The following is a 23504-nucleotide window of genomic DNA, read 5'->3' as shown; positions in this document are numbered from 1 at the left end:
GCGCTCAGGGTGGGAACAGTGCGCAGAACCCCCTTGGCAGAGCCTCCGCTAGGAGCCGGAGGGACGTGTCATTGCTTCTGGGGAGCTTCGCAGCGCCGGGTAGGGATGGCTTTCTTAGGCAGTTCAGAGCAAGTGAAAACCCTGGGGCTAGAGTGGAAGGTCTTGGGGCTGGGATGCCGCTTGACACTAATCTTGGAGCCGGGTGCACACGGACTTGGTGGCGCCTCCTCCACCTAAAGCAGTCCCCGGTTTCCAGGCCCTCTGAATTTGCCCAGCGTCCGGCCTTTGGACAGTGGAAACATGGCATCAAAGGCAGGTTTAATCTGTAACTGTCAAGGACGCTGGGTGCTGCCCTAGGAGAAAGAAATCCAAACATCGCTGGTTACCGCTTGTCCAAATAAATCCCACAGCAGGATGTGGAAAAATAAAACCCTGGCCTTGGCGGACAATAAACAAACAAGCCTCTAATAAACAGTGTCGAGTAAACCTCGGCCCTGAGCTGAGCCCCCGGGGCCCCTTGCTGCGCTCCAGGGTGGGAGCAGCCCAGCACTGCCATGCCAGGGGGCCAACGGGCACAGCAGAGCCAGCCGCGTGATTTTCTGCAGGAGACTCTGGCCTGATCAAGCCTCCAGCGCGGAGCCGGGGACTGGTGTGCCTGGAGGGATCCTGGCTGCCAGAGCCATTAGCGCGGTGCTGGACCTGGGTTCAGAGGCCGTTCTCACCGCGTCCCTGCGAGCTCCCCAGGGTGTAACTCGAAACCAGGCGTGTCTGGCGCCGAGATCCTGCTCCGGTGGCGGAGGGGTAAATCCAGGGGCACTCAGGCCAGGCCTGGGGGGGGAGGGATAGCTCAGTGGTTTGAGCATTGGCCTGCTAAACCCAGGGTTGTGAGTTCAATCCCTGAGGGGGCCATTTGGGATCTGGGGCAAAAATTGGGGATTGGTCCTGCTTTGAGCAGGGGGTTGGACTAGATACCTCCTGAGGTCCCTTCCAACCCTGAGATTCTGTGATTCTGCATGGCTCCAGGTTGTGGCAGATGTCAGGCCGAGGGCTGTACGTATGCTGACCTGTATGGGGCGGTCGCTCGCACATTCCCGGCCATTTGGGTACTTCTGGGAGTCACCTGGGCCTGCCCTTGCCGGCGTGACCGACCCCCACCAGCATGATCTCGGACGCACAGTGCAGGCGAGGTCCCACCAGTGAGGGGGGAGAGGGGCGCTCTTTAAAAGGCATGTGGTGTTGCTCTGGATTTACACCAACGTTAAGTAAATCTGAATCTCCCACCACCACCCTCCCTGGCCTCTTTGAGACGGCAAGTGTCAGACCCACCAGCCAACGGCATCGTGGATTTCATGTGGGTCCTGAGTCATGTTTCGGTGCCCGGTGCCTGGATCCTGGCTTGCCTGCTGCCATCCATCCCCCCCGTGCACTGAGCCCAGGAATCTGTGTGTAAACAAACACTCCTGGCCTTGGTATGGGAGCTGCCTGTTGCTTTTTCCATGTCAAACTCTTTCAGACATCTCGGTGCTCTGCCCTGCGCCCAGCTGGAGCCGGCCAAAGGGAGCACGACCTCGCTGCTTGCTCCCTGCTCCGGGCGGGGACCGGAACCAGTCGGAAGTTTTCCCACACCACGGGTTTCCCGCGGCGAGCGCTGATCTGACAGCACTGAAATGTTCCCCAAGAGGGTATCGATTCTGGAGCATTTCGAAGGGAAATGATCAACACACTTCGTGTTTCTCTGCGGTCTACGACTTTCGCAGAAGGCAGTGGGGACGTGAACGTACAGTGGCCGTTCGGTCGCGTGGATGTGCTTGGACAAGGCTGGTGTTTCTGAATTGAATTGTGTTTGGAAATGTCCCCGTTTCGTTCCGAGTTGGGCCGAAAGGTGGGGATTTCCTGTGGGCCGGAACCCTTGCGTTGCGCCCAGCTGTAGTGTGAGGCTCTCTGTGTTGCGGGGGGATCCCGCCGAATGCTGGGAGTCACTTCCCCACTCGTGCCTCAGTTTCTCTTCCCACCCTTTGACTGTTCGGACTGTTACGTGTGTGTACAGCCGCTAGCACGTGGGGAGGCTGATTTCGCTCAGAGCTGCTCCTGTGTACAAATGCTGTCATTGCACGCAGGAGGTGTGTGAGTGTCGTGAAATGACCCTGACTGTCTAATTATAACGCTCATTCCTTGTACTGCCCTCGCAGTCATCGGCCCCCATGGGGCGTGAAGCCAGGTGTTGTACAAACACACAATACACACAAGCCAGACGCCCTACGAACACACAGCCATCCTCCCCCCTTCCCCCACAGCTCAAAACTGAAACAGACGAGCCAGGCAAGAACAGATGCCAGAGAAACAAAACCGCACTAGTGCAAAACACGCCAGTCACATCTTTTTTTAATTCCCCCTCCCCTCCCCCCCCCCCGGCTGCCCCCGCCAACCTGCTGTGCCAGGACTGCAGAGCAAGGTCCTAGCGGGATTGCGTCCTCCAGTCCTGTTTGCACGTTGCCGCCTTTCGGTGGCCCCAGTCCGGATCCTGCACCGAGGGAGGAGTTTGGGCAGATCGGCGCCTCTGGCCGCTATTGCAGGGGACGTATTAACACTGAGAACTCCAGGCCTGTCTGCCTGGCACAGGATGGGTGCCCGGATCAAAAGGCACAACTTGTAAGAACAAACCGTTCTAGATACTGGTCTGTGCACAACGCCTGGCACCCTGGGGTCCCGGTCCGTGGCTGGCGGTCCAGGGCAGGACCACACCACCCATAATAAACTACAGACCCCATAACTGAAGTGTCATCTGCACTCCCCTCTTGCCCGAAAAGATCCCCCCGTCCTGTACGCGCTTCAGGGAACGCCCTCTCCCTCCCCGGATCGCAGACGCTTCTGTGTAACGGCCTGGCCAAAGGGTTAATGGCAGCCGGGGCTCCTGGCGCACGGGTCCTGTTTCCCCGTAAGCGCTGTGGCGTGGCCTATGCACAGTCAGCTGTGTCTCCTGCACTCAGCCGGCACACCAATTCCCTGGGCTCCCGGCCTGAGTCACGGGCCCTGCGCCGCTTGCATTGTTCATGGCCCGGGAGTTACAGCCAGCCAGGGCAGCCGGCCAAGTTCCAGAGAGAGACTTTAATTCAGTGCAGCTTTTGCCAACCCTGGGCAGCCTCCGGCTCCTCCCTCCCGGTGACCGACCTTTGCCCCTTGCACACCCCGGAGTGGCCTGGCAGGGAACTCGCAGCCCGCCGGATTGCCCCCGGCGCCAGCTCTGACAATAAACAGACTTTCTCACCGTACCGGAGCACAGTGTGTCCCAGGAGCCCTCTCCTCCCGCCCCTGAGCTGATCGGCGCGGGAGCAATATTTGTATATTATGGAGCTGAAAGCCGGGCCTGGGTGCGGCACAGAAACAGAGCGAGAAAGTCCCTGCTCAGCTCCCGGTCTAAACAGACGTGACAGAGACAGGGCGGGAGGGCAATCAGAGGCCCGGGGGCGGGGACAGGTCTGAGGTATGGAGCCCAAGTCTCCTGACGCCCAGGACAGTGCTCTGCCCACTAGGCATCCTTCCGAGCCAGCTCCCGTGTGGGGAGCTCATTGCTGTGTCTGCCTGGAGCCTCTCCATGAGCCCCAGCCGCCCCGCGGGGGGAGAGGCAGCCAGAAGCCCCCATACAGCCTGGCTCGCGGTGGGAAGCGGGGACATCTCGCCTGGCTTGGATTAACTCACGTGACAACATATTCCCAACACACATGTTCCGTGTGTGGTGAACAGGGATGCATTTGGGCTGCTCTCCACGCGTGGCAGATGGGGGCTGGGCCAGGAAAGACACTTGAGCTGCCAATTGCTGCATGGCTCCTTGCTCCCCTTCTGCCCTTGCCCGGGTGGCAAGGAGAGCCAGAAACCCATACAGGGCCAGAGCCGAGCCAGGGTCTCTTCCGAGCCCTCCGCCGCCTGGGGCTCCAACCACTTCCCCTCGGCAGCCCCGCGTGGGTCAGGCAGGGCCCAGCCGGCTGCGGATGGCTAGCCTCTGGATCGCGGTGCCCTCGGAGACGCTGGCCCGTTAGTGCGGTAGGGGGTCGGTGGGCCCAGAGAGTCAAAAGGGGTAACGTGACCCTGAAACTGTCCGGGATCAAACCGTGTCAGACATGGCCCAGGGCTTGGAAAACCCAGCTCGGCCTGCTGAGCACCCTGGCAAACGCCCCGAAACAGCCGCTTACCCCGGCGAGGCTCCAGCCGCGGCCCACGAGCTGCCAGTGGCTCTTCAGTGTGTCTCCTGCGGCTCTTTGCAGCACGTGATGTTAAAACGCTGGGCGATTTCATTATTAACCGAGCTGAGCTATTAGCCGATCAGGAAGCTGGTACTGTGTTATTAACCAGTTACGTTATTAGCTTCCTTATGTGCAGTGAGAATAATCTCTCTTTTCCCCACCTTGCGGTGGGACTCTGAATCTATAGCCCTGGAGGAAATGAAACAGTGAATTCACGCTAGGCTGGCTTTGGGGAATGCTGATCACTAATTTGGCTCCTGAACCCCTGAGGTCTGAGAGGCGCTGTTTGAACCTTTTCCCAGAGAGAGGGAAAAGCAGGGACAGCATCTGAATTGTAAAGGATTGAGTCTGGCTTTCGTTCTAACAGCCGTAATTTCCCTCTAATTTCCCTCTAATTTCCCTCTAGCTGGAGGGCATGTAGCAGGAAAGCCCCTGGTCTGGCCGGTGCTTGGCTGGTATCTGATGGTGCTAGCTGCCCTTCAGGGCAATGGAGAAGTTAGTTGAGATGGGCTGGATCCCGTTTTCTGGACCCAGACAAACACACCCAAAAGGGGAGAGAAAAGAACAGCCCAGAGAGAGCCTGCAGCGTCCATCTCTGGCCTTGTGACCCCACTGCTGGACACGGGCCCAGCGCACGGTCTGACGAGCCACACCGAGACCCGGCAACGCGTACCGGCACAGCCTGCCTAGGGCCTGGCCTTCGGTGGCCTCTCTGCTCACTGGTTCACCGACACAGCCGTGGCCGGCTAAGCCAGACACTCGTTAGCCCAAGGCAGACCAGGGATCGGAGCAAGAAATGAGGGGGGGAAGAATGGACACACAAGGAGAGGGCGCACGTTGGATTTAGCCGGAGGTGGGGATGGCGCTGGGTCCCTTGCTCTGGCCCGCTCCGGTCACAACTAGGGCGAAGAAGGGGCCTGGTCCCTGAGACAGCTGGGGTGGGAGCTGGGATGGTGAACCTCGCTCCTACCCCTTCTCTCGTCTTTCAGCCGGCTCCGCCCATCTCTTTTCGAGGACCCCGAGGGGCGTGGGGGGTGCCGTTAGTTTGGTCCCCCATTAGGCCTGGTTCCCAATGCACCAGGTTTGGGTCTTCGGTTTCTGGGCTCGGGATCCTAGCACAGGCCTGGCGTTGTGGCCGTGGCCTTTGTGGTCGGAGTCACATCTCCTTGCCCGGCCGTGTGAACTAGACCCTCTTCTCCGGGCCAGGTGCAGCGCCCCTGCCGGGTGCCAGCACCCTCCAGGCCCCGGCCTGTGGCGAGACGGGCACCTCCGCCGGTTATTTCACATGGTTACCGAACAACGTCCTTACGGGCCCCGGCCCAGGGGCCGCTTTGGTCTCATAGGGTCTCCGCTGCCAGCCTGACCACGTGCCCCCGGCATCTGCCCCGATGTGCCTGTCCCGGGGTTTGGCCCTGGCATGCAGGTGGCACCGGGGGAATTCTTCCCGGGGCAAGGGGCCGCGGCACAGGATGTGTGCTGCGGGGGGGGCTTGTCCCGGCCCTCTGCGGGGGGGTTCACCCAGGAGACTGGGGGGAGAGGCGACCGGCTGCGGAGGAGGCAGCTGGGTGCTCTGTCCCTTGGGGCGGGGAGCCATGAGCTCTGCCTTGGGGAGCTGGGCCAGACTAACCCCAGGCTGGGGGCATTTCCATGGCTGGGCCCCTATTGTCTATATTGCCCACAGCAGCTGGACACTCAGGCCTGGATCCTCAGAGGGGTTTAGGCTCCAAACTGTCCCTGAAGCCCAAGGGAGTTAGGAGCTGGGCGGCACCTCCTTGTCCTCAGACACGGTGCCAAGAAGGCCCATGCTGGGTGGCTTGTCCCTGGAGCTGAGCTGACCCAGATAGCTCAGTCCCCTCCCCAGGGAGACGGGGGGCCTCCCCGAGCCCTGTTTCCCCCCCCCCCCCAGTGCTCCGCAGAGATACTGTGTCCTGAAAGAGGGGCTGGCGGGGGGCCGGGCCGCGAGCCGAGTGGCTCCATGGCACATGGGTGGCATTGGCCAGAGCCACGGTGGGAGTCTGTGGCATGCCGCGCTCCTGGCTGGGGGTGCGGCACAGGGGCACGGGAGGAAGCCAGGCAGCAGGGACGGCCATGGCGTCTGTGCCCGGGCTGCTCTGGCCCCAGATACGGCACCTCTCTGCAGGGCTCTCCCACCGTGGCGCCCGGCTGGCCGCGTTCCCCGTGCTCGGCTGGGCAGGGAGGGGCAAGTGGCCAGGGCTCTGCGTGGCTCAGTCCATCCCCCGCCTGCGGGAGCCGGAGGCCCCGCTCGCTCTGTCCCTCCATCGCGGCTCTGTAGGGAACCGGGACCCCTCGCACCGACCCCTTCCCTGGAGCGAGCCGCGGGCTGGTGACGGGACCCTCGCCTCAGGAGCGACTCCCGCAAGGTCCCACGGCCGGGCAGTAAGTCTCCCCTCCTCAGGCCCCTGTCCGGGGCAGAGGCTGAGCTCAGGGCCGGCTGCTTCTTGGTGGCCCAAGTGTGTTGGACCCAGCCCCGGTGGCGGGGTGACTCCAGAGTGCAGGAAGGCAGGGCATGAGCACGGCCCCCGTGCCGGGCCCACCCCCCCACTCTCCTCTCCCCGGCATCCTTCAGGACCGTGTCCCCATCCCCACCGGCTCAGGCACCCCCTGGTGCCGTGTCACCCTCCCCGCCTCTGCCTGCGGGACCCTTGCTGGGACCGGCGCAGTGTCCCGCCAGGGATGGGGGCACCAAGGGTGCCAGCCCAGAGACCTGTCGTTACCCTTTCCAGTCGCGGCTCCATAAGCCAGCTCCCTCGGGGGGCTGATGGAGAGATGTGGGGGACCCGTTATCCACGTGCCTGCTTCAGCCACAGCCCTCTCCAGCGTCTCCTCCTCCCCGGCATGCCTGCCTTGCGACTTGCTGGCCACTCTGCCGGTCGGCCCCCCTTGTCGCCCCGGCTCCTGCTCTGCCCCCTGCCCCTGGAGCCCCGGCCAGCATGGGGCAGGCACAAGGGGCGACCCTGCCACTCGGAGCCAGCCGGGCCTGGCCAGCCACTGGTGAGGGAGCCGTCCTGGCTGGCTCGGGGGTGTGTGTGTGTGTGTGTTGCGTTGCGTTGTGTGTGTGTGTGCGCGCCCATCTCTGCCTGCTGCCCTCTGTTTGATTTCCCCAGGACTGATCTGATACACAGGGAAGCCCCGGGGCCCCTGGCTCAGCATGGGGCTATGTTTCCTGCGGGGAGGGGGCTCTGGGCAAGGCAGCCTTGGCCAGCCCAGCCCCGTTCTTGGCCAGTGATTGCTGGAGCCCAGCGTGGGAGTGGCTGGGCACAGGGGACTCTGCGCGGGGGGGTAACGGGGTGTTTTCTCTCCCCCCAGATGTGCCCTCCCATCCCAGGCCTCAGAAGGGTGATGGTGCTTCTGGCTGCAGCCCTGGCGTCCGCCTCTGTCGCTGCGGGGGAAGGCTGGCCCGAGGAAGGTGAGGGGAGGAAGGCTCAGCCGCTGGGCCCCGCGTGCCCGGCCCCGCGCCACCCTGTGGCTTGTACCAGCCATGCAAGCCAAGCACAGCACGGCACTGGCCCTCCCAGCCCCCTGGGTGGGGGCTCAGTAGGACCATCCCCAGTTTACACGTGGGGAAACTGAGGCACGGTGCATTTCCCCCCGGCTCTGGAACGAGTCAGGATCAGAGCCAGGATGAGAAATCTACTCAGGGCATCCACCCTTGTGAACCTCCCAGCGCCGGGGGGCGCAGCCTGATCCTGTTTTCAGGTTAAATAACCCGACTCTTCTGTCCCAGCTCTGCCGGTGCCCCTCAATCCCGACCCGCAGCCCCTGCTGTTCCAAGCACAGTCCCTCTCCCCACCCAGCTCCGCTGATCCCCAGCCCCCCTGCTTGGCTCTCCTGGGCCAGGCCCCTCCCGCGGAGGCTGCCAGCTCTGGCCGGTGTCATTTGCTTTTGGGGCCCCTTCACTTCCACGTTTGTAAGTAGCCGTGTTGGGGTGGGGGTGGGCTGTGGGAGAGGAGACCTGTCCCGGGGCAGGGGATGCCCAGGCAGGGGACTGTGCTCTGGGGGGGCTGTGAAGGGTTCCTGGGGCAGGGGATCCCCAGGTGGGGAGCTGTGCTCTGAGCGGGGGCGGGGGGGTTGGGAAGGGATCCTGGGGGCAGCTCCAAAGGTTTGGAGCAAACCCCCACCCCCGGCTCCTCCCGTGCCCTGTGCCGGGGGCAAAGAGAACCCTGGCTGCCCTGGGGCTCCCCGTGCCCAGCACAGGCTCTGGAGGCCCCGCGGCCCTGGTCTCCAGGGTGTCGTCCCTGCTGGGCCCCCTGCTCACCCCGGCGGGTCACACACCCAGGGGGCTGCTCCCGGGTACCCCGGAGATGCCGGATGCTGGGCCTGGACCCCGTGTCCGCGGGCCCTTTGCGGTGCTCAGCCCCAGGAACCGAAGCCCCTGCCCCCGCGGCACCTGCTCACGCGCCTGCTCTGTGCCCGTTCCAGGAGTGCAGTACGGCCAGGTGGGAGCGGACGTCGTCCTGTCGTGCGCCGGCGCCCCCGGACGGTAGGTCCCCACTGGGCGGGGGAGGGTGCCCGGTTTCGGTTCTGGTTCTGCTCACACCAGGGCTGGAACGGACCCAGCTCCGAGCAGGAGGGATGGAGGGGGAGACCCCGACCCCACAGCTCTGCCAGTGCCCCTCACTCCCGACCTGCAGCCCCCTGCTAGCCCGCCCTGGGTCCCGTCCCCACCCCACAGCCCTGCGCTGCCCCTCACTCCCGACCTGCAGCCCCCTGCTGCCCCAGCCCTGGATCCCCACCCCACAGCCCTGCGCTGCCCCTCACTCCTGACCCGCAGCCCCCTGCGACCCCAGCACTGGGCCCCCCACCCCCACAGCTCTGCTGGTGCCCCTCACTCCCGACCCGCAGCCCCCTGTTGTCCCTGCCCCACAGCCCTGCGCTGCCCCTCACTCCCGACCTGCAGCCCCCTGCTGCCCCAGCCCTGGATCCCCACCCCACAGCCCTGCGCTGCCCCTCACTCCTGACCCGCAGCCCCCTGCGACCCCAGCACTGGGCCCCCCACCCCCACAGCTCTGCTAGTGCCCCTCACTCCCGACCCCCAGCCCCCTGCGAACCCAGCACTGGGCCCCCCACCCCCACAGCTCTGCTAGTGCCCCTCACTCCCAACCCGCAGCCCCCTGCTGTCCCAGCACTGGGCCCCCACCCCCACAGCTCTGCCGGTGCCCCTCACTCCTGACCCGCAGCCCCCTGCCAGCCCTCGGTCCCCACCCCACAGCCCTGCGCTGCCCCTCACTCCCGACCCGCAGCCCCCTGCTGTCCCAGCCCTGGGTCCCCGCCCCACAGCTCTGCCGGTGCCCCTCACTCCTGACCCGCAGCCCCTGCTATTCCTGTGCTCACACACCCCCCGTGCTGGGTCTGGACGTGGCAGTGCCAGGAGCCAGGCCCTCTCTCTCTGCTAACCGAGTGCCCGGCCTCTTGTCCCCAGCTCGGGGGTGGAGTGGCGGCGGGACGGGGCGGCCGCGCTCCCGGAGGGCTGCATCCTGCGGGACGGCGACCTGCTGCTGCCAGAGGCCGAGCTTGCTGCGGGAGGAGACTACAGCTGCCATGACGGGACCGGGCAGCTCCTCCGCTCCGTCTCCCTCCGGCTGGGCTGTAAGTCAGCTCCCACGCGGGGCGCCGGGGGGCCAGGCTGGGCACGGGGATGCCCCTTCTGGGACCTGACTGGACCCGCTTGTCACTGGGGTGAACGTGCTGCTTTCCACGCTGCCGGGAGGCCAGCTGTGCCGGGCGTGGGCTAGCCAGGGGATAGGCCTCAGCGGGCAGCCCCCCCCATCCCTTCACACAGCCCCCCATGGGTGCCCGTGGCTCCATCGGGGACTTTGGTACCCAGCCCAGTGCCCCCTAGCAGCCGAAAGCCCAGGGTGTCGGGGCGGGAGGCTCTGGTTTGCTGGGGGCCCCTGGAGAGTCCCCTAAACATCTCCTCCCTTCCGGCACCAGACCTGCCCGGGATCCCGTCCGTCACCTGCCGAGCTTCTGACTACGAGAATTTCTCCTGTTCCTGGACACCCAGCGTGGAGACGTTCCTCCCCACCAGATACATCACCACCTACCGGTAGGGCTTGGCCATGTGTGCGGGGGGGGATGCCACTCACGTTGGGGTGTTAGCCACGGTGGCCTCAGCTCGGGGAACACCTTCGGTTCTCCCTGCAGACGGGATTCCCTGTCACGTCCTGGCCTCAAGCGCTGCGTAGCATTCCTACGCACTGCGTTCCACCCCAGACTTGGCTGCATTTCAGGGGAGATGGAGAGTCCAACCTTGTTTATGAAAATGAGATGGGGCCATAAAAGTACTGTTGATGAATGACTCTGGGTTTGGCTGGAGGCTTCTCATCCCCGGGAGGGTGGGCTGGGTTTGCAGGTGGGCGGGGATCAGAGTGACTGAAGTTTGCTGCCTGTCGCAGCCTCAGGAAGCGCTTTGGGGTCTGCTCGGATGAAAGGCATTGGAGAAATAAGAGAACCGTGTTTTTCATTATCACAGAGCTCTCAGTTATCCGACAGTGGGTCTTTGAACCCAGCCCTGCTTATTAAAACAGGCCGAGCGGCGTTTTCTGGGGGCTGCCGCTGGCTTGCTGCGGGGCGCATGCTTGAGGAACCCGTTTTCCTTCAGTTAAAACAACCCCAGAGCTGGGGGTTCGTGGCCAGGTGCCCTGGAGCCGCTTCAGTCCCGTGCCCGGAGCCCGGCTTTAACGAGGCAGAAATCCGGCCTGGGGCGGCTGCTGGCGGCGGTGGAAGTCGGAGCTGGGAAGGCCCTGTCCACGGCCCAGCGCCATCACCCCACCCCATGGAATGCTGGCCGGGCGAGCAGCGCACTCCCCGGGCAAACCGCCGGGGGCGGGGGTGAAATCTGCACAGGGATCGGTTTGGAAGCGAGGATGGAAAGCACCAGGAGTGTTGGAAAAGGCAAAGCCAGCTGCCAGGGAGTGGCCGAGTGCCTCTGTCTGCTCGTGTGAGAATGAAGTCATTCGATAGAAACGGATCAGATAGAATCATAGAATATAAAGGTTGGAAGGGCCCTCAGGAGGTATCTTGTCCAACCCCCTGCCCAGAGCAGGACCAATCCCCAACTAAATCATCCCAGCCAGGGCTTTGTCAAGCCGGACCTTAAAAACTTTTAGGGAAGGAGATTCCACCACCTCCCTAGGGAACCCATTCCAGTGCTTCACCACCCTCCTAGTGAAAAAGTTTTTCCTAATATCCAACCTAGACCTCCCCCACTGCAACCTGAGACCATTGCTCCTTGTTTTGTCATCTGCTGCCACTGAGAACAGCCTAGATCCATCCTCTTTGGAACCCCCCTTCAGGTAGTTGAAAGCAGCTATCAAATCCCCCTCACTCTTCTCTTCTGCAGACTAAACAATCCCAGTTCCCTCAGCCTCTCCTTGTAAGTCATGTGTCCCAGCCCCAGTAGTGTGGAGCCCAAAACTGGACACAGTACTCCAGGTGAAGCCTCACCAATGTCGAATAGAGGGGAACGATCACGTCCCTTGACTTATACATCCCAAAATGCCATTAGCCTTCTTGGCAACAAGGGCACCCTGCCGACTCATATCCAGCTTCTCGTCCACTGTAGATAGATGGGTGTGGCTGGGGACGGGTGGGTGACTGTGTGGGTGGAGAGAGATGGGATGGTGGATGGATGGATGGATAGCTAGGTAGATGGGCGTGTGTCGGGATGGATGGGTGGAGAGATGGATGGAGAGAGTTGGGGGGTGGATGGAGGGCTGGAGAGATGGGTCTGTGTGGGACATAAGCCCTGAGGAGTCCCTAGCAGAGCTGTGCAGAAATGGGGGAGGCCGTTTTCCCGGGTGATTACCTGTTGCTGTCTGGGGCACCTTCCTGCCCCCCTGTAAGACGTGGGGACCCGGCGTCTGTTTCTGGAACAGAGAACGTGCCCAGCCGTTGATTGGTGTCCATGTTCGGCTGCCAGGCCCCCCGTGTTCGGAGCCCGTCTCTCTGCACCCACCAGTGAGCTTCGGCCTGCCTCTGGCCTGGAGTCACTGACTTGTGGGGTCGGTTCCCGGCCTCCTCCGGCCCCGCCTGCCCAGGGACGCTCCGTCGTGCTGTGAGCGGGGTGGGAGGTCCCTGGCTCGAGGAGCCGTACCCGCGCTAGCCGAGAGTGGGCCAGGGCACTAAGCACATTGCTTGCCCCACCGCCGGGCGTGTGCCTAGAGCCTCCGAGGGGCACGTATTGGGGGCACCTCGCCCCCGCCCAGCACCCTGGCTGTGCAGCCATGCCATGTGATTAGCGCCCTGGCCCAGTCAGATTTAGCAGGGATACATCTGCTCGCCTGGGAACTGCCCCCAGCTCACCGCGTAGCCACCCGCAGGGTGGGAGCTCCCCGGGGCCGGGCTGAGCCTTGGCTACGGGCAGCCCCCAGCACAGCCAGGGCCCGATCCTGCCTGGGGCCTTCGGGGGCCTGCGCAGTGCAGTCGTGCTGATCGCTTTCCTCGTGGGCCTGGCTCTGCACTCAGGGGCCAAGGCGAGCAGGGCCCCGCTCCAGGCAGCGCGAGAAGGGGAGTGAATGGTCGCAGTGCTTCCCTCCCGCAGCGTGCATCCCTCCCGCCGCGTGCATCCCTCCCTCATTTTCAATGCACTGGCCACAGGAAGGTCGAGCGCATTAGCCCCATTCTGCGGAGGGGGAAACTGAGGCACACTGGGTGGCACAGGGTGTTGGAGGCAGAGCAGGACTAGAACCCCTGTCCGCTGACCCGCCCAGGGTATGTAATGCGAGGCAGGGCGCAGGAGAGCAGGATGCTGTGTGTGTATCCGGGGGCTGGGGACCGGCTCGGAGCCGTTTGCTCCCACACCTGGCGGGGGCGGGAAATGCCGCCCCGGAGCAGATTGAGGGAGGAACAGGGCCCCGGGCAGGTTCCCGAAGAGCAGCCGCCCTGGGAGGCCGGGAGCAGGGTCTCAGCCGGGGTGGGGAGATCCTCCGGGCTGTGTGAGGGACACAGCTGAGCCCCCAGGGGAATAGAGCGGCTGCCTCAGCCAGGGGCCTGTCGCCTCTGTGGGGAGGTGTTGGGGCCCAGTAGGGACAGAGAATTCGGGGGCTCGACAGGGGCCCGGCACTGGGGTCAGGGGAGCGGCTCTCAAGTTACCCCAGAGCAAAATCAGGGCCCTTGTCCCCACGCTGCTGCAGGGGCCTGATTCCGCCCCGGGGGAGCCGATCCCCACCACAGAGAGGAGAGCTGGACCCGGTGTCCGAGCCGCCTGGCTGGGGAAGCTGCCGTCCCGTCCTTCCCTGTGGGCGGCCTGTGATGGGAAGAGTCTCCCAGCCGGATCTTCCAGCTGCTCCTGCCCCAGGGCCGTGTCCAGTGCTCTGGGAGGGAGGATTTGCCCTCGGAAGCGAGGCTGGGCTCGGCTCCCCATGCTGCCGCGGGAGGAAGGAAGCTGCGGGTCCCTTTGAAGCTGGGGAGAGCTGGTGCAGGAATCCGGCCCCTCCCTCTCCCCTCCAGGCCCCCCTTTGGGCACAGGGTCAGTGCCTAGCTCCGGGCGGAGAGGGGGTTCCACGGGCGCCCAGAGGAAGGTGAAATCACCCAACCCCATCCCCAGGCAGGGGCAGAATCCCCCTCGGGGGGCGGATCCTGCAGGCTGACTTCTGTAGGCTGCAGACGGACACGGAGCATGGCCGGGGCTCACCCTGGGAAGCACAAGCCCCTGTTAGACCCTTCGTGGGACGTCACCAGCCGCCACCCCTAGCAGCCAGACAGCCCGGGCCAGTGCACTGCACGGGGGCCATGCACGGCAGGGTCTACCCCCGGTGGGGACGCTCCCAGGATTCCCAGACTTGCACCGGGGCGTGTGGACGTGTTACGTGACTCTGGGTTGGGGCCGGGGCAGGGCTGTCGGCTGACGAGGGGGCGAGGAGGCGCCAGCTGGCTGCGTTTGGGACAGTCGTTCCTCTTCACGCCCGGGCACTTTGCAAAGTGTCACCTGTGTGCTTCCCTCAGCACAGGCATGCAGCCACCTCTGGGGTGGAGCACAGCCGCTGTTGTCAGCACGGGGCAGCTCCACGCCGCCGGTTAGGCCAGGAAGTGACAAACTGCGGCCTGTTCCCAGGAACGGACGAGAGACCGAGCGGGATCCTCTCCCCCCGCTGGGTCCCGCCTGGGATCCTGGGGCTGACAGCTCTGCCCCCCGTGCTCGAATTGCTGCTGCGGCCCTGCCCGAGGAACCTGCGGCCTAACCCTGGCACAGACCCGACGGCCCGGCACTTCGTAAATCGCGTGATGCGCTGCGCTCGCCCCCCGGGCGTGCGAGGGATGCGGCCAGCGGCACAGCGCCCCCTAGTGCCGCACTGCGGCGCGGGCACCTGCGTTGGCTCCGAGCGGGGAGCGCCCCCTGCTGAATCCATTCGGCCTCCCTGCAGTGCCCGGGGCGTCTCTCCAGCCCCTGCCTGCGACCCCCAACGTGTCTCTCAAGCTGGGTTTGGAAGCGTGCCGGGGAGCCAGCGTGCCCTCCCCCTCCCCGCCTCTGCCCCCGGGCCCGGCCCCCCGGCCGGGTTTGCTGGCACGTTTCCAAAGCCCCGTCCTGGGCCCCGAGACTCACTGGCTGCCTTCCCGTTTCTCTCCACGACCAGGAAGAAATTGCTGATGGACGGTGAGAAATGGAGGTAGGACTCAGCTCCTCCCCTACCCGCTACAGCCCAGTCCCGGACCCTGCCTGCCCGAGGGTGCCCGGGCCCCGGGATGGCTGGCACTGTGCCGGGGCCCCCAGAATCCACCTCACAGCACCCACCGTACCCGTGATGCCCAGTGCCCAGCCTGGCATGGCACAAGCAGAATTAGCCGGCTGGTCCGCAGTGAGGCCGGGCCCGAACCCCCGTCCCGCAGGGGCAGGCGAGGCACGTGGCTGGGCGGGGGAGCTTGCCTGGCACTGCCCACTCTGGGGGGAGAAGTGGCTGGAGTCTCCGGAGCTGTCCGAGCAGCACCTACCGGGGCCAGTTTCCCCCTCCCCTCCGCCCCAGCCCCTGGCCAGGGACTCCGAGACCTGCCCCCAGTCCTGGACCCATGGCAGCCTGGCCAGCCCCTTGCCAGGGGCCCCGGCTCTGCCCACAGCCGACAGCCTCTCCCAGGCATTGAGCCAGCCCCGCCCCAGCCGCTCACCCCCGGCCCGTCGTGTCCAGCCTGCGGAGCCGGGTTCCTGCCTTACAGCCGGAGCCCGTACGCACGCTGCCCAAGGCCCAGTGCCCCCGATCTGGCCCCCACGCGTCATCCTGCAGCCCCCGCAGGAGTTTCCAGCCCGATAAACATCCTGGCCCGTTTCCTGTCGTGCCAGCGTGCGAGAACAACGCCGTGGGGAATCCCCACCCGGCCCTGGCGCCCCATCTTCCTGCCACAGGAAGAAAAGGGGCCTGGCGCCAGCCCAGAGGCTCCCCGCTGCCCCGGGGCTCTCCGCGCCATGGCCCCTGCCCCATCCCATGGCCTCGGCACCCTGCCTTCCCTTTGCTGCTCCTCACCAGCTGCAGCTCCCGGGCCAGCTGCTCCGCAGGGCTGGTGTATTCGGGCCCTAGACCATGCCCAGGCTGCGGCTGCCAGTGCACGGGCCGTATGCATGCGGGGCCTGACGCAGGATTTGCACAGACCTGCCTGTGAGTGTGCAATGCACGGGCCTGCATGCACGGGCCAGCCCCTCACAGGGGTGCGCCCGCACCCGGGTGCCTGCGTGACTCCCAGCACGGCTTTGCACGAGGGGCTTGGGGATCACATGGTGAGCAAAAGTCTGTGTGTGTAGCAGGGCATGGCAGGGCAGGGCAGGGGGTTACCTGGCGCATGCCCATCTAGACTGGCTGGCACAGTGCTTTAGTACAAAGGGGCCCCCTGTGCCCGCTCTTTGGGGGCAGTTGGGACACAGACACCCCCAGCTTTCCTGGTTTGCCGTTCAGACCCTGTCCCAGCCTGCGCTGAAGGACCGGCCTGGCCAAGGTCGCAGCTGCGTGGCACTTGGGGGCCATGGGTCAGGTGCCTTGGCGCCCCGCCCCGGCTGTGTTTGCTGTGTGGGCGAGAGCTTTTCAGCCCGCAAAACAGCTGTGGCTCGGCAGCCTGGCACCGACTGCCCTGTGCTCTCGTCAGCAGGACCCAGCCCAGCCAGGTGGGGCCGTGCGTGCAGGACCCCGGGCACCCGCACACCTGCAGCGTGCACAAGTGTGAGTTCTGGAGCTCCTACCGGCTGAACGTCACCGAGGTGAACCCGCTGGGCTCCAGCTTCCGGCTGCTCGATGTCACCATGCAGGCCATCAGTGAGTGCCAGCCCCCACCGCATGGGCACCGAGCAGGGCCCTGCCTGGCAGGCGGCCCCCACGGGCAGGCCGCTCCTTCCCCATGGCCCAGCCAGCCCTGGGCTGCGGCTGCCAGCAAGGGGCCAATTCAGGCCAAGCCTGGGGGCTGTGGCGAACCGGGCTGAGGGCTCTGGGGTCCTCCCCTGCCCTACGGCTGAGCCGCTCCCCACCCTGGGTAGAGCCCCCAGGGGAGCCCTTGGGAGGCAGCGGCCCAGCGGGGTGGGCTCACGGTGCTGCCCATGTCTGTCCCCATCCAGTTAAGCCGGATCCTCCGGAAGGCCTGGTGGTGGAGCCGGTCCCGTCGGCCCCGCGGCGGCTGCGGGTTCGCTGGCAGTACCCGGCCTCCTGGCCCAAGCAGCCGCACTTCCAGCTGAAGTTCCGGCTCCAGTACCGGCCCGTCGCGCACGGCTCCTGGTCCATGGTGGAGACCGTGAACCTCTCTGAAGTCATCACCGACGCCTTCTCCGGCCTGGAGCACGTGGTGCAGGTTGGCGCCAAGGACTTCCTGGACGCCGGCAACTGGAGCGAGTGGAGTGCCGAGGCGCGGGCCACGCCCGGGCCAGGTGAGGAGGGGCAGCCGGGGCGCCCAGGGCCAGGGCTGTGGGGACGGGGCAGGAAGGCATCTCTGGGGACTCTGCCGGGGGTCAGTCTCCTGAGCGTCTCCTGGGCCAGCGCTTCTCACTGTGAAGGTTTTGCAACCCCCGCCCTGCTCTCCCCCCAGCCTGGTGCGGGATGATTTACCCTGGGATGATTGCGTTGGGGTCGGTCCTGCTTTGAGCAGGGGGTTGGACGAGGTGACCTCCTGAGGTCTCTTCCAACCCTGATAGTCTATGATTCTATGACTCCTGCCCGGCTCTCCCCTGGGCCTGGCACGGGCCCCGCCCGGCTCTCCCGTGGCCTGGCACAGCCCCCGCCCTGTGGCACTGGATGTGGCCCCTGCCCCAAGTAACCAGCCTCTCTCCTGCCGTCGATTGCAGGCCTGACCGTGACGCCAGGCGACGAAGCCACCACTGACGCCGGCCTGGAGAGCCCGGCCGAGATGCCCTCGCTGGCCCCCAACCCTGAGCCCATCGGTGAGCGGCCCCTTCGTAGCACTGGCAGGGGAGCCAGGGAGGGCGACTGGGGCCCGTGGTGGAGGCGGGGGGCTGCGAGGGCGAGGTCCTGGCCTAGCCAGTGCAGCAGGCAGCACCTGGTGGGTGGGAGCAAGGCCTCCCTGTGCCTGGCCGGGCACCGTGCCCACACCCAACCCGCACGGATTGAGGTGCCCGGGCCCAGCGAGTCAACGTACAGACTGGCCCCCTTCTCTGGGTGAGGAGCTGCCCAGAGCAGGGGGAGCTGCGAGGAGGCGAGGTTTGCAATGGGGAAGCTGGGCTTGGAGGAATGAATGCCAGTCAGCACGGCACGGAAAGAGCTGCCCAGACGCTGTCCCCATGAATGGGGCACCTGCCCCTTTACCAAAGGCCAGGCAACTGGGTGCTCCGGGGTCTCTGATGAACATGTCAGGGGCAGGAGGGGGTGGCACTAACCTACCTGCCTAGTCCTCACTGCGTGGTGTGGTGGAGCCGGGGGGGTGCCCTGAGAGCTGTGGGCATCCCCTGGCAGTGACATCCGTCTGTCCGTCCCCGCAGATCGCAGCGACCCCATGGAGAAGGTCGCCATCCTGATCTCACTCGGGATCTTCTCTTTCTTCATCCTGGCTGTGGTTCTGGGCATCACCATCGCAGTCTGGTAGGTGCCCCACGCCCGCGGCTGGGACAGGCCCTTTGGCAGCACAGGGCGGGCAAGGGCCGGGGTGCTGGGCTCACCCTCTGAGCTCAGTCAGTCACCTCATGTGGGAACCGGGCGCAGGATGCTGGCTGCGGACAGAGGGCTCCGGCTGGAGCTCTCGGCTTTGCACTGACTCATGCCAGGCCCCGGGCATATGGCAAGGGAGGGCGGCACCGCTAAGGAACCCCTCAAGCCAGAGCCTGCCAGGCATCACGGGGACGCAGCCTGAGCTGGCACTGCCCAGCCGCGCTCCTGGCACCCATTTCCCAGTCATCCCGTGGGCATGTCTGTCGCCACCCCACTGCCAGCCGGCTGCATCCTGGCGCCCCCAGCCTGGGTCCTGCCGTTCCCCCGGCCTGCTGCGCTCGGCAGGGCCAAGCCTGGAGTGAGTAGAGCAGGGCCTGGCCGGGAGAATTGTCTCCGGGCCGCAATGAGAGCTGGCAATGGGTCTGGATCCCGTCCAGGCTGTGGGACCCCTCTGCCCCAGGGTCCCATGGCTCTGCCTGTGCAGCCCCCGCCCGGGGATCTGGCTGTTCTCCTCCTTCCAGCCACCCCTGCTTGCTAGTCACCCCTCAACCTAGGGTTGCCCCACACCGCAGGGAACCCCCCACATGCCCCAGAGTCACCCCACACCCCAGGGAAACCCTCCCATGCCCCAAGTTCACCCCACACACCAGGGAACCCTCCCCCCATGTGCCTCAGAGTCATCCCACACCCAGAGTCACCCCACATGCAAGGGAACCCCCCACATTTGCCGCAGGGTCATCCCATGCCCCAGAGTCACCTAGACCCAACTCCCAGGGGTGGGGGGGGCCTGGATTCATTAGTGATCCCAGGGCCTGGGGGGAGCTGGGACGTTCCCGGGCACCAAGTACCAATCTTTGCTAAGAGGTTATGGTGTAAGGGGCTGCACCAGCTGGCCGGGTCCCCTCTGGGGATCTGTCCTGCCGGGCTGTGGGGGAACTGGCTGAAGCTATGACCAACGCGTGGAGACTGCAGAGCACCACCAAACCCTCTGCTCTGCCCCCAGGCTCCGTCTGAGAAAACCCAGCAAAGATGAGACCAAGAAGCACGACTTCCTGGCAGCTGCCGTGCACATGAGGGCCCTGCCCAGTGAGTGACCTGGGGTCCGGGGAGGAGGGGGGCAGCGTGAGGCAGCGTGCTGGCTGACGTAGGGCTGCACAAGGGGAGGGTGTGGGGCAGCGTACTGGCTGGCGTGGCGTGGGGCTGCACGGGGTGCTATGGGACCCCACGGCTCAGGGCGTGGGTACGGATTGGCGCTGCGTGCCATGGCATGGACTGGCACAGGCTAGCAGAGGGTGGCAATGGGCTACCAGGCCATGGGGACAGGGCAGTATGTGGGCCCTGTACGGCCGGGTGCGGGACGTCAGGACGGTGCGGGTGAGGAGGGCATGCGGTGGCACGGGGGATGGAACGGGAGGGCAGGGAGACAGGGCCGAGAGGGAGGCTGTGGGGCCACCCCCCGCGACGGCTCAGACGGCCGGGGGGCAGCGGGTTGGTGGATAAGAGCTGGGGCGAGGCCGGGGGGCAGCGTCTGCACTGAGATGGGGGACGAGCGGCCGGGCACTGCCCCGTGGGCAGGGCGGTTCTGGCTGACAATGGGCGTGGGGCAATGCTGACCAGTGGGTGGGGGGGTCCCTGAGCCCCTCCCCCTGCAACCTGCTCTCTCTCCCTCTCCGCAGAGGCCCAGATCTTGTAGCAGGACCTGCAGACACCACCCGCCCAGGACTGTGCGGCCTGCCCCGCCAGCGCTTCACCCGGACCCCAGGACAGACTCTCGCGGGCGCCCGAGGGAGACGGGCCCGGCTCTCGGCGGGCACTGCCAGCTCCCCGGCAGCAGCAGGGGCAGGCGACGGGGTCGGTGCCATGGTCCGGCCCTGCGCCCGGGTCCTGCCGTTGGCGCCAGCGTGTGGACCTGAGCCGGATCCGCGCCCAAGGGGGGCGAGGCGGGGGCATCCCTGGGGCGTCCGCAGAGCTGAGGAGCCCGGGCTCATGGACAGGGGACCCGGGGACCCCAACCCAGGCGCGTGGCCGGGGTCCTGGCGGATCCGTGGACATTGGGAGGCCGGGCTGGGGGTGCCGGTGGGCGTGTGAGGGTGACACTGACCCCTCCCCACCCTGAACCCCCCCTCCAGTGGCTGGGAGGACTCTCCCGCCCCCCCCTCCCCTGGGGCTTCTCCGGCCCCTCGGGGCAGTGCCCTGGGATCCCAATAAAGGGGGTTGTGACAGCAGGGTCCAGGCCGGCTCTCTCTGCACAGCGCCAGGGGGCAGCTCCGCTGGGGGTCAGAGCCAGTGGGGGATGGGCTGGTTATTGCTCACCCCCCGGAAGAGAGGCCTGAGGGGGGGCCGCCAGCTTTCAGGCCCCCCCGCCAGCCCTGCCTCTGCTTGTTCCAGGTGCCATGGGGCTGAGGGGGGCTCTGAGTCCCTGGCGCCATGGGGGGTTGCTTTGCCCTGACAGCTGGGCCCCGGCACAGTGGGAGCAGCCCAGGGGCCCCTCCAGGGGAGGTTTGATGGGGCTGCCCTTGCCAGCCAGAGGGGCTCAGGGCAGGGGGGCAGCAGGGGTGAGGGTCGCTGGCCCTGGGCTGGGGGGGAGGGAGGAGGAGGCAGTGGCCCTGGGCTGGGGGGAGCTGGGGGAGGGGGCGCTGGCCCTGGGCTGGGGGGTGAAGCGGGAGGGGCGCTGGCCCTGGGCTGGGGGGGAGGGAGGAGGAGGCGGTGGCCCTGGGCTGGGGGGAGCTGAGGGGGAGGTGGGGCAGAGGCAGCTGGCAGCCATAAACAGATCCATCCAGGCAGCGGGACCAGGGGTGGGGCAGGGTCACCCCAGCGAGGCCTGAGGCAGACAGGAGGAAGGGGTGGGAGGGAGCTGTGGATTGTGGGGCTCCAGTGGGGTTATCCTGGGGGGCAGGAAGGGGGACATGGGGGCTCCTGAATCCCCCCGGCCCAAGCCCCTGGCTCCTCTGCCTCAGCGTAGGCCCAATGTGGGTCTGGCAACGCCTCGCGCCCTGTGCGTGGTGGCAGCCGCTCCAGGTGCCAAGCCACATTCGGGGGCCCCTCTGCTCAGGGGTACGGGGGGGCCCTGGTGCGGGCTCTGGGCACAGTTTCTGGCTGGCCCAGCACCTGCTGAGCTTGGAAGAGGTCCGGGCTGCCCGGCCCTGCTGAGACCAGAGGACTGGGCTGGGTGCAGTGCCTGGCAGGGCGGGTGGGCGCCCCAGGAAGGCCGGGGTGTATGCTCAGGGAGGCGTCCTGGGGCACACCCTGGGAGTGGGCATGCAGCACTGCTGGAGGGTATCCGCACGGTGCTTAAAGGGACTCTGTGCCTAGGTGCCACCTTGGGTTGGGCACCCTCAGGCTCTACAACTCGTTAACACACCCCAGCTAATTGGGGCAAAGCCAGGACCAGAGCCAGCATGCTGGCTCCCCCGATGGCTCTGCGGTGGCATTTCACAGGCTAACACGGTCCTGGCCGCGTGCCCGCTGCCCCAGCCGGGCGAGGGATGCAGGCCATGGCTATCCCGAAAGCTGGCCTCCCTGCTCTCCCCATCCCACCGCGGGCACAGGCTCTGGCCAGGCTCCGGAGCTGCACCCAGATTGCCACCCCTCCGGGAGGAGGGGCTGGGGCAGGGGTCTCTGCTGCAGGCCCTGGCTCCAGGAGGCTGCTTTGCTGTCATGTTACAGGCAGGGCCTACCACGGGCACCTGGCAGGGGGCACTGGGGACAGGGAACTGCAGAAGCCCTGGCTCACAAGTGGGCAGCCCTGGCTTCTCAGACAAGGTCAGCTCCCAGACTGCTGCACTGGGCAGCACAGCATGGGGAGGAGGTGACCAGCCCTCTGTGGAGAAAGAAGTGGTTTGGGGCTATTTAGAAAAGCTGGACGAGCACAAGTCCATGGGGCCGGATACACTGCATCCGAGAGTGCTAAAGGAATTGGCGGATGTGACTGCAGAGCCATTGGCCATTATCTTTGAACACTCATGGCGATCGGGGGAAGTCCCGGATGACTGGAAAAAGGCTAATGTAGTGCCCATCTTTAAAAAAGGGAAGGAGGAGGATCCGGGGAACTAGAGGCCAGTCAGCCTCACCTCAGTCCCTGGAAAAATCATGGAGCAGGTCCTCAAGGAATCAATTCTGAAGCACTTAAGGGAGAGGAAAGTGATCAGGAACAGTCAGCATGGATTCACCAAGGGCAAGTCATGCCTGACGAATCTAATCGCCTTCTATGACGAGATAACTGGCTCTGTGGATGAGGGGAAAGCAGTGGACTTTCCTTGACTTATTCCTTGACTTTAGCAAAGCTTTTGACACGGTCTCCCACAGTATTCTTGCCAGCAAGTTAAAGAAGTCTGGGCTGGATGAATGATCGTCGGGCTCAACGGGTAGTGATCAAGGGCTCCACGTCTAGTTGGCAGCTGGTATCAAGCAGAGTGCCCCAAGGGTCGGTCCTGACAAAGCCCTGGCGGGGATGATATAGTTGGGGTTGGTCCTGCTTGGAGCAGGGGGTGGGACTAGGTAGCTCCTGAGGTCCCTTCCTCCCCTGATCTTCTGTGAGTGCAGGGCATCCAGGTGCGTTTGGTGGGGAAGGGCAGGACTCTGCTCCATGCTGCTGGGTCAACCTTAGAGCCCCTTGAATGCTCACGGGCAGGGGTCCCAGTGCTGACTGTTCCCCAGGCCGCCTCTGCCCTGCCTCACTGGGGGGCTCGTCTAGGCCCCTCGCCTCGCTGCAGCCAAGGAAGCGCTGAGCAGAGAAGCAATGGGCATGGGCATCGGCTGGGGCACGCATGGAGGTGCTCTCAGGTGCCAATGGCTCCTTGGAGAGCTCCCCGGGGCCCCTCTCAGCCAGCAGCTGGGCGCCAGCTCTGAGCACGACACCCCAAGTCACCCCTTGTGCCTGGCCAGCCCAGCCCCCCGGGGGCCCGGCTCTGCAGTGCCACGTGCCCCCTGCTCCCCACAACGCCCCATCCAAGGCTGCGCTGCCCTCTCTGCTGGATGCTGCATCGCCCTCGTGCAGCCTGGCCCAGTGCCCCAGCCCCACGGGGTGCTGGGAGTGGGAATCTCGGGCTGTTCCCTCGAAGCTTGGGGGTCTCTGGTCCTGGTTGGAGACGCCCCGGCTCTGGTAGCCACTGGGCGTCAGCCTGGTGCCCGGGGGGGCAGTGAGCCGATGTCCGAGCTAGCGCAGGCTGCAGCTCTGCAC

At 65.5% G+C, this 23504-nt stretch overlaps 1 protein-coding gene across 9 annotated transcripts in view; it reads left to right on the top strand.

The window, feature by feature from the left end:
* IL11RA (interleukin 11 receptor subunit alpha) overlaps positions 1-20555 on the top strand; it is a 65538-nt gene extending 44983 nt beyond the window's left edge. For 3 of the 9 annotated variants that reach the window (XM_037902723.2, XM_037902715.2, XM_037902716.2), the window contains exons 2-12: positions 7566-7665; positions 8679-8739; positions 9679-9845; positions 10191-10305; positions 14834-14866; positions 16326-16492; positions 16789-17094; positions 17509-17604; positions 18160-18259; positions 19329-19411; positions 20002-20555. In XM_037902723.2, coding sequence (XP_037758651.1) covers positions 7566-7665; positions 8679-8739; positions 9679-9845; positions 10191-10305; positions 14834-14866; positions 16326-16492; positions 16789-17094; positions 17509-17604; positions 18160-18259; positions 19329-19411; positions 20002-20018 — 1245 coding nt within the window. In that variant the 3' untranslated portion in view covers positions 20019-20555. The remainder of the gene's footprint in view (positions 1-7565; positions 7666-8678; positions 8740-9678; positions 9846-10190; positions 10306-14833; positions 14867-16325; positions 16493-16788; positions 17095-17508; positions 17605-18159; positions 18260-19328; positions 19412-20001) is intronic. The other 6 variants (XM_037902717.2, XM_043546651.1, XM_037902720.2 and 3 more) reach the window with 3 other exon arrangements.
* The last annotated feature ends 2949 nt before the right edge of the window (positions 20556-23504 follow it).

The sequence above is a fragment of the Chelonia mydas genome, chromosome 5 (assembly GCF_015237465.2).
Source record: "Chelonia mydas isolate rCheMyd1 chromosome 5, rCheMyd1.pri.v2, whole genome shotgun sequence".
NCBI lineage: Eukaryota > Metazoa > Chordata > Testudines > Cheloniidae > Chelonia > Chelonia mydas.
The sequence above is the reverse complement of the archived record's forward strand: the minus strand, read 5'-3'. Positions and strand labels throughout refer to the sequence as shown.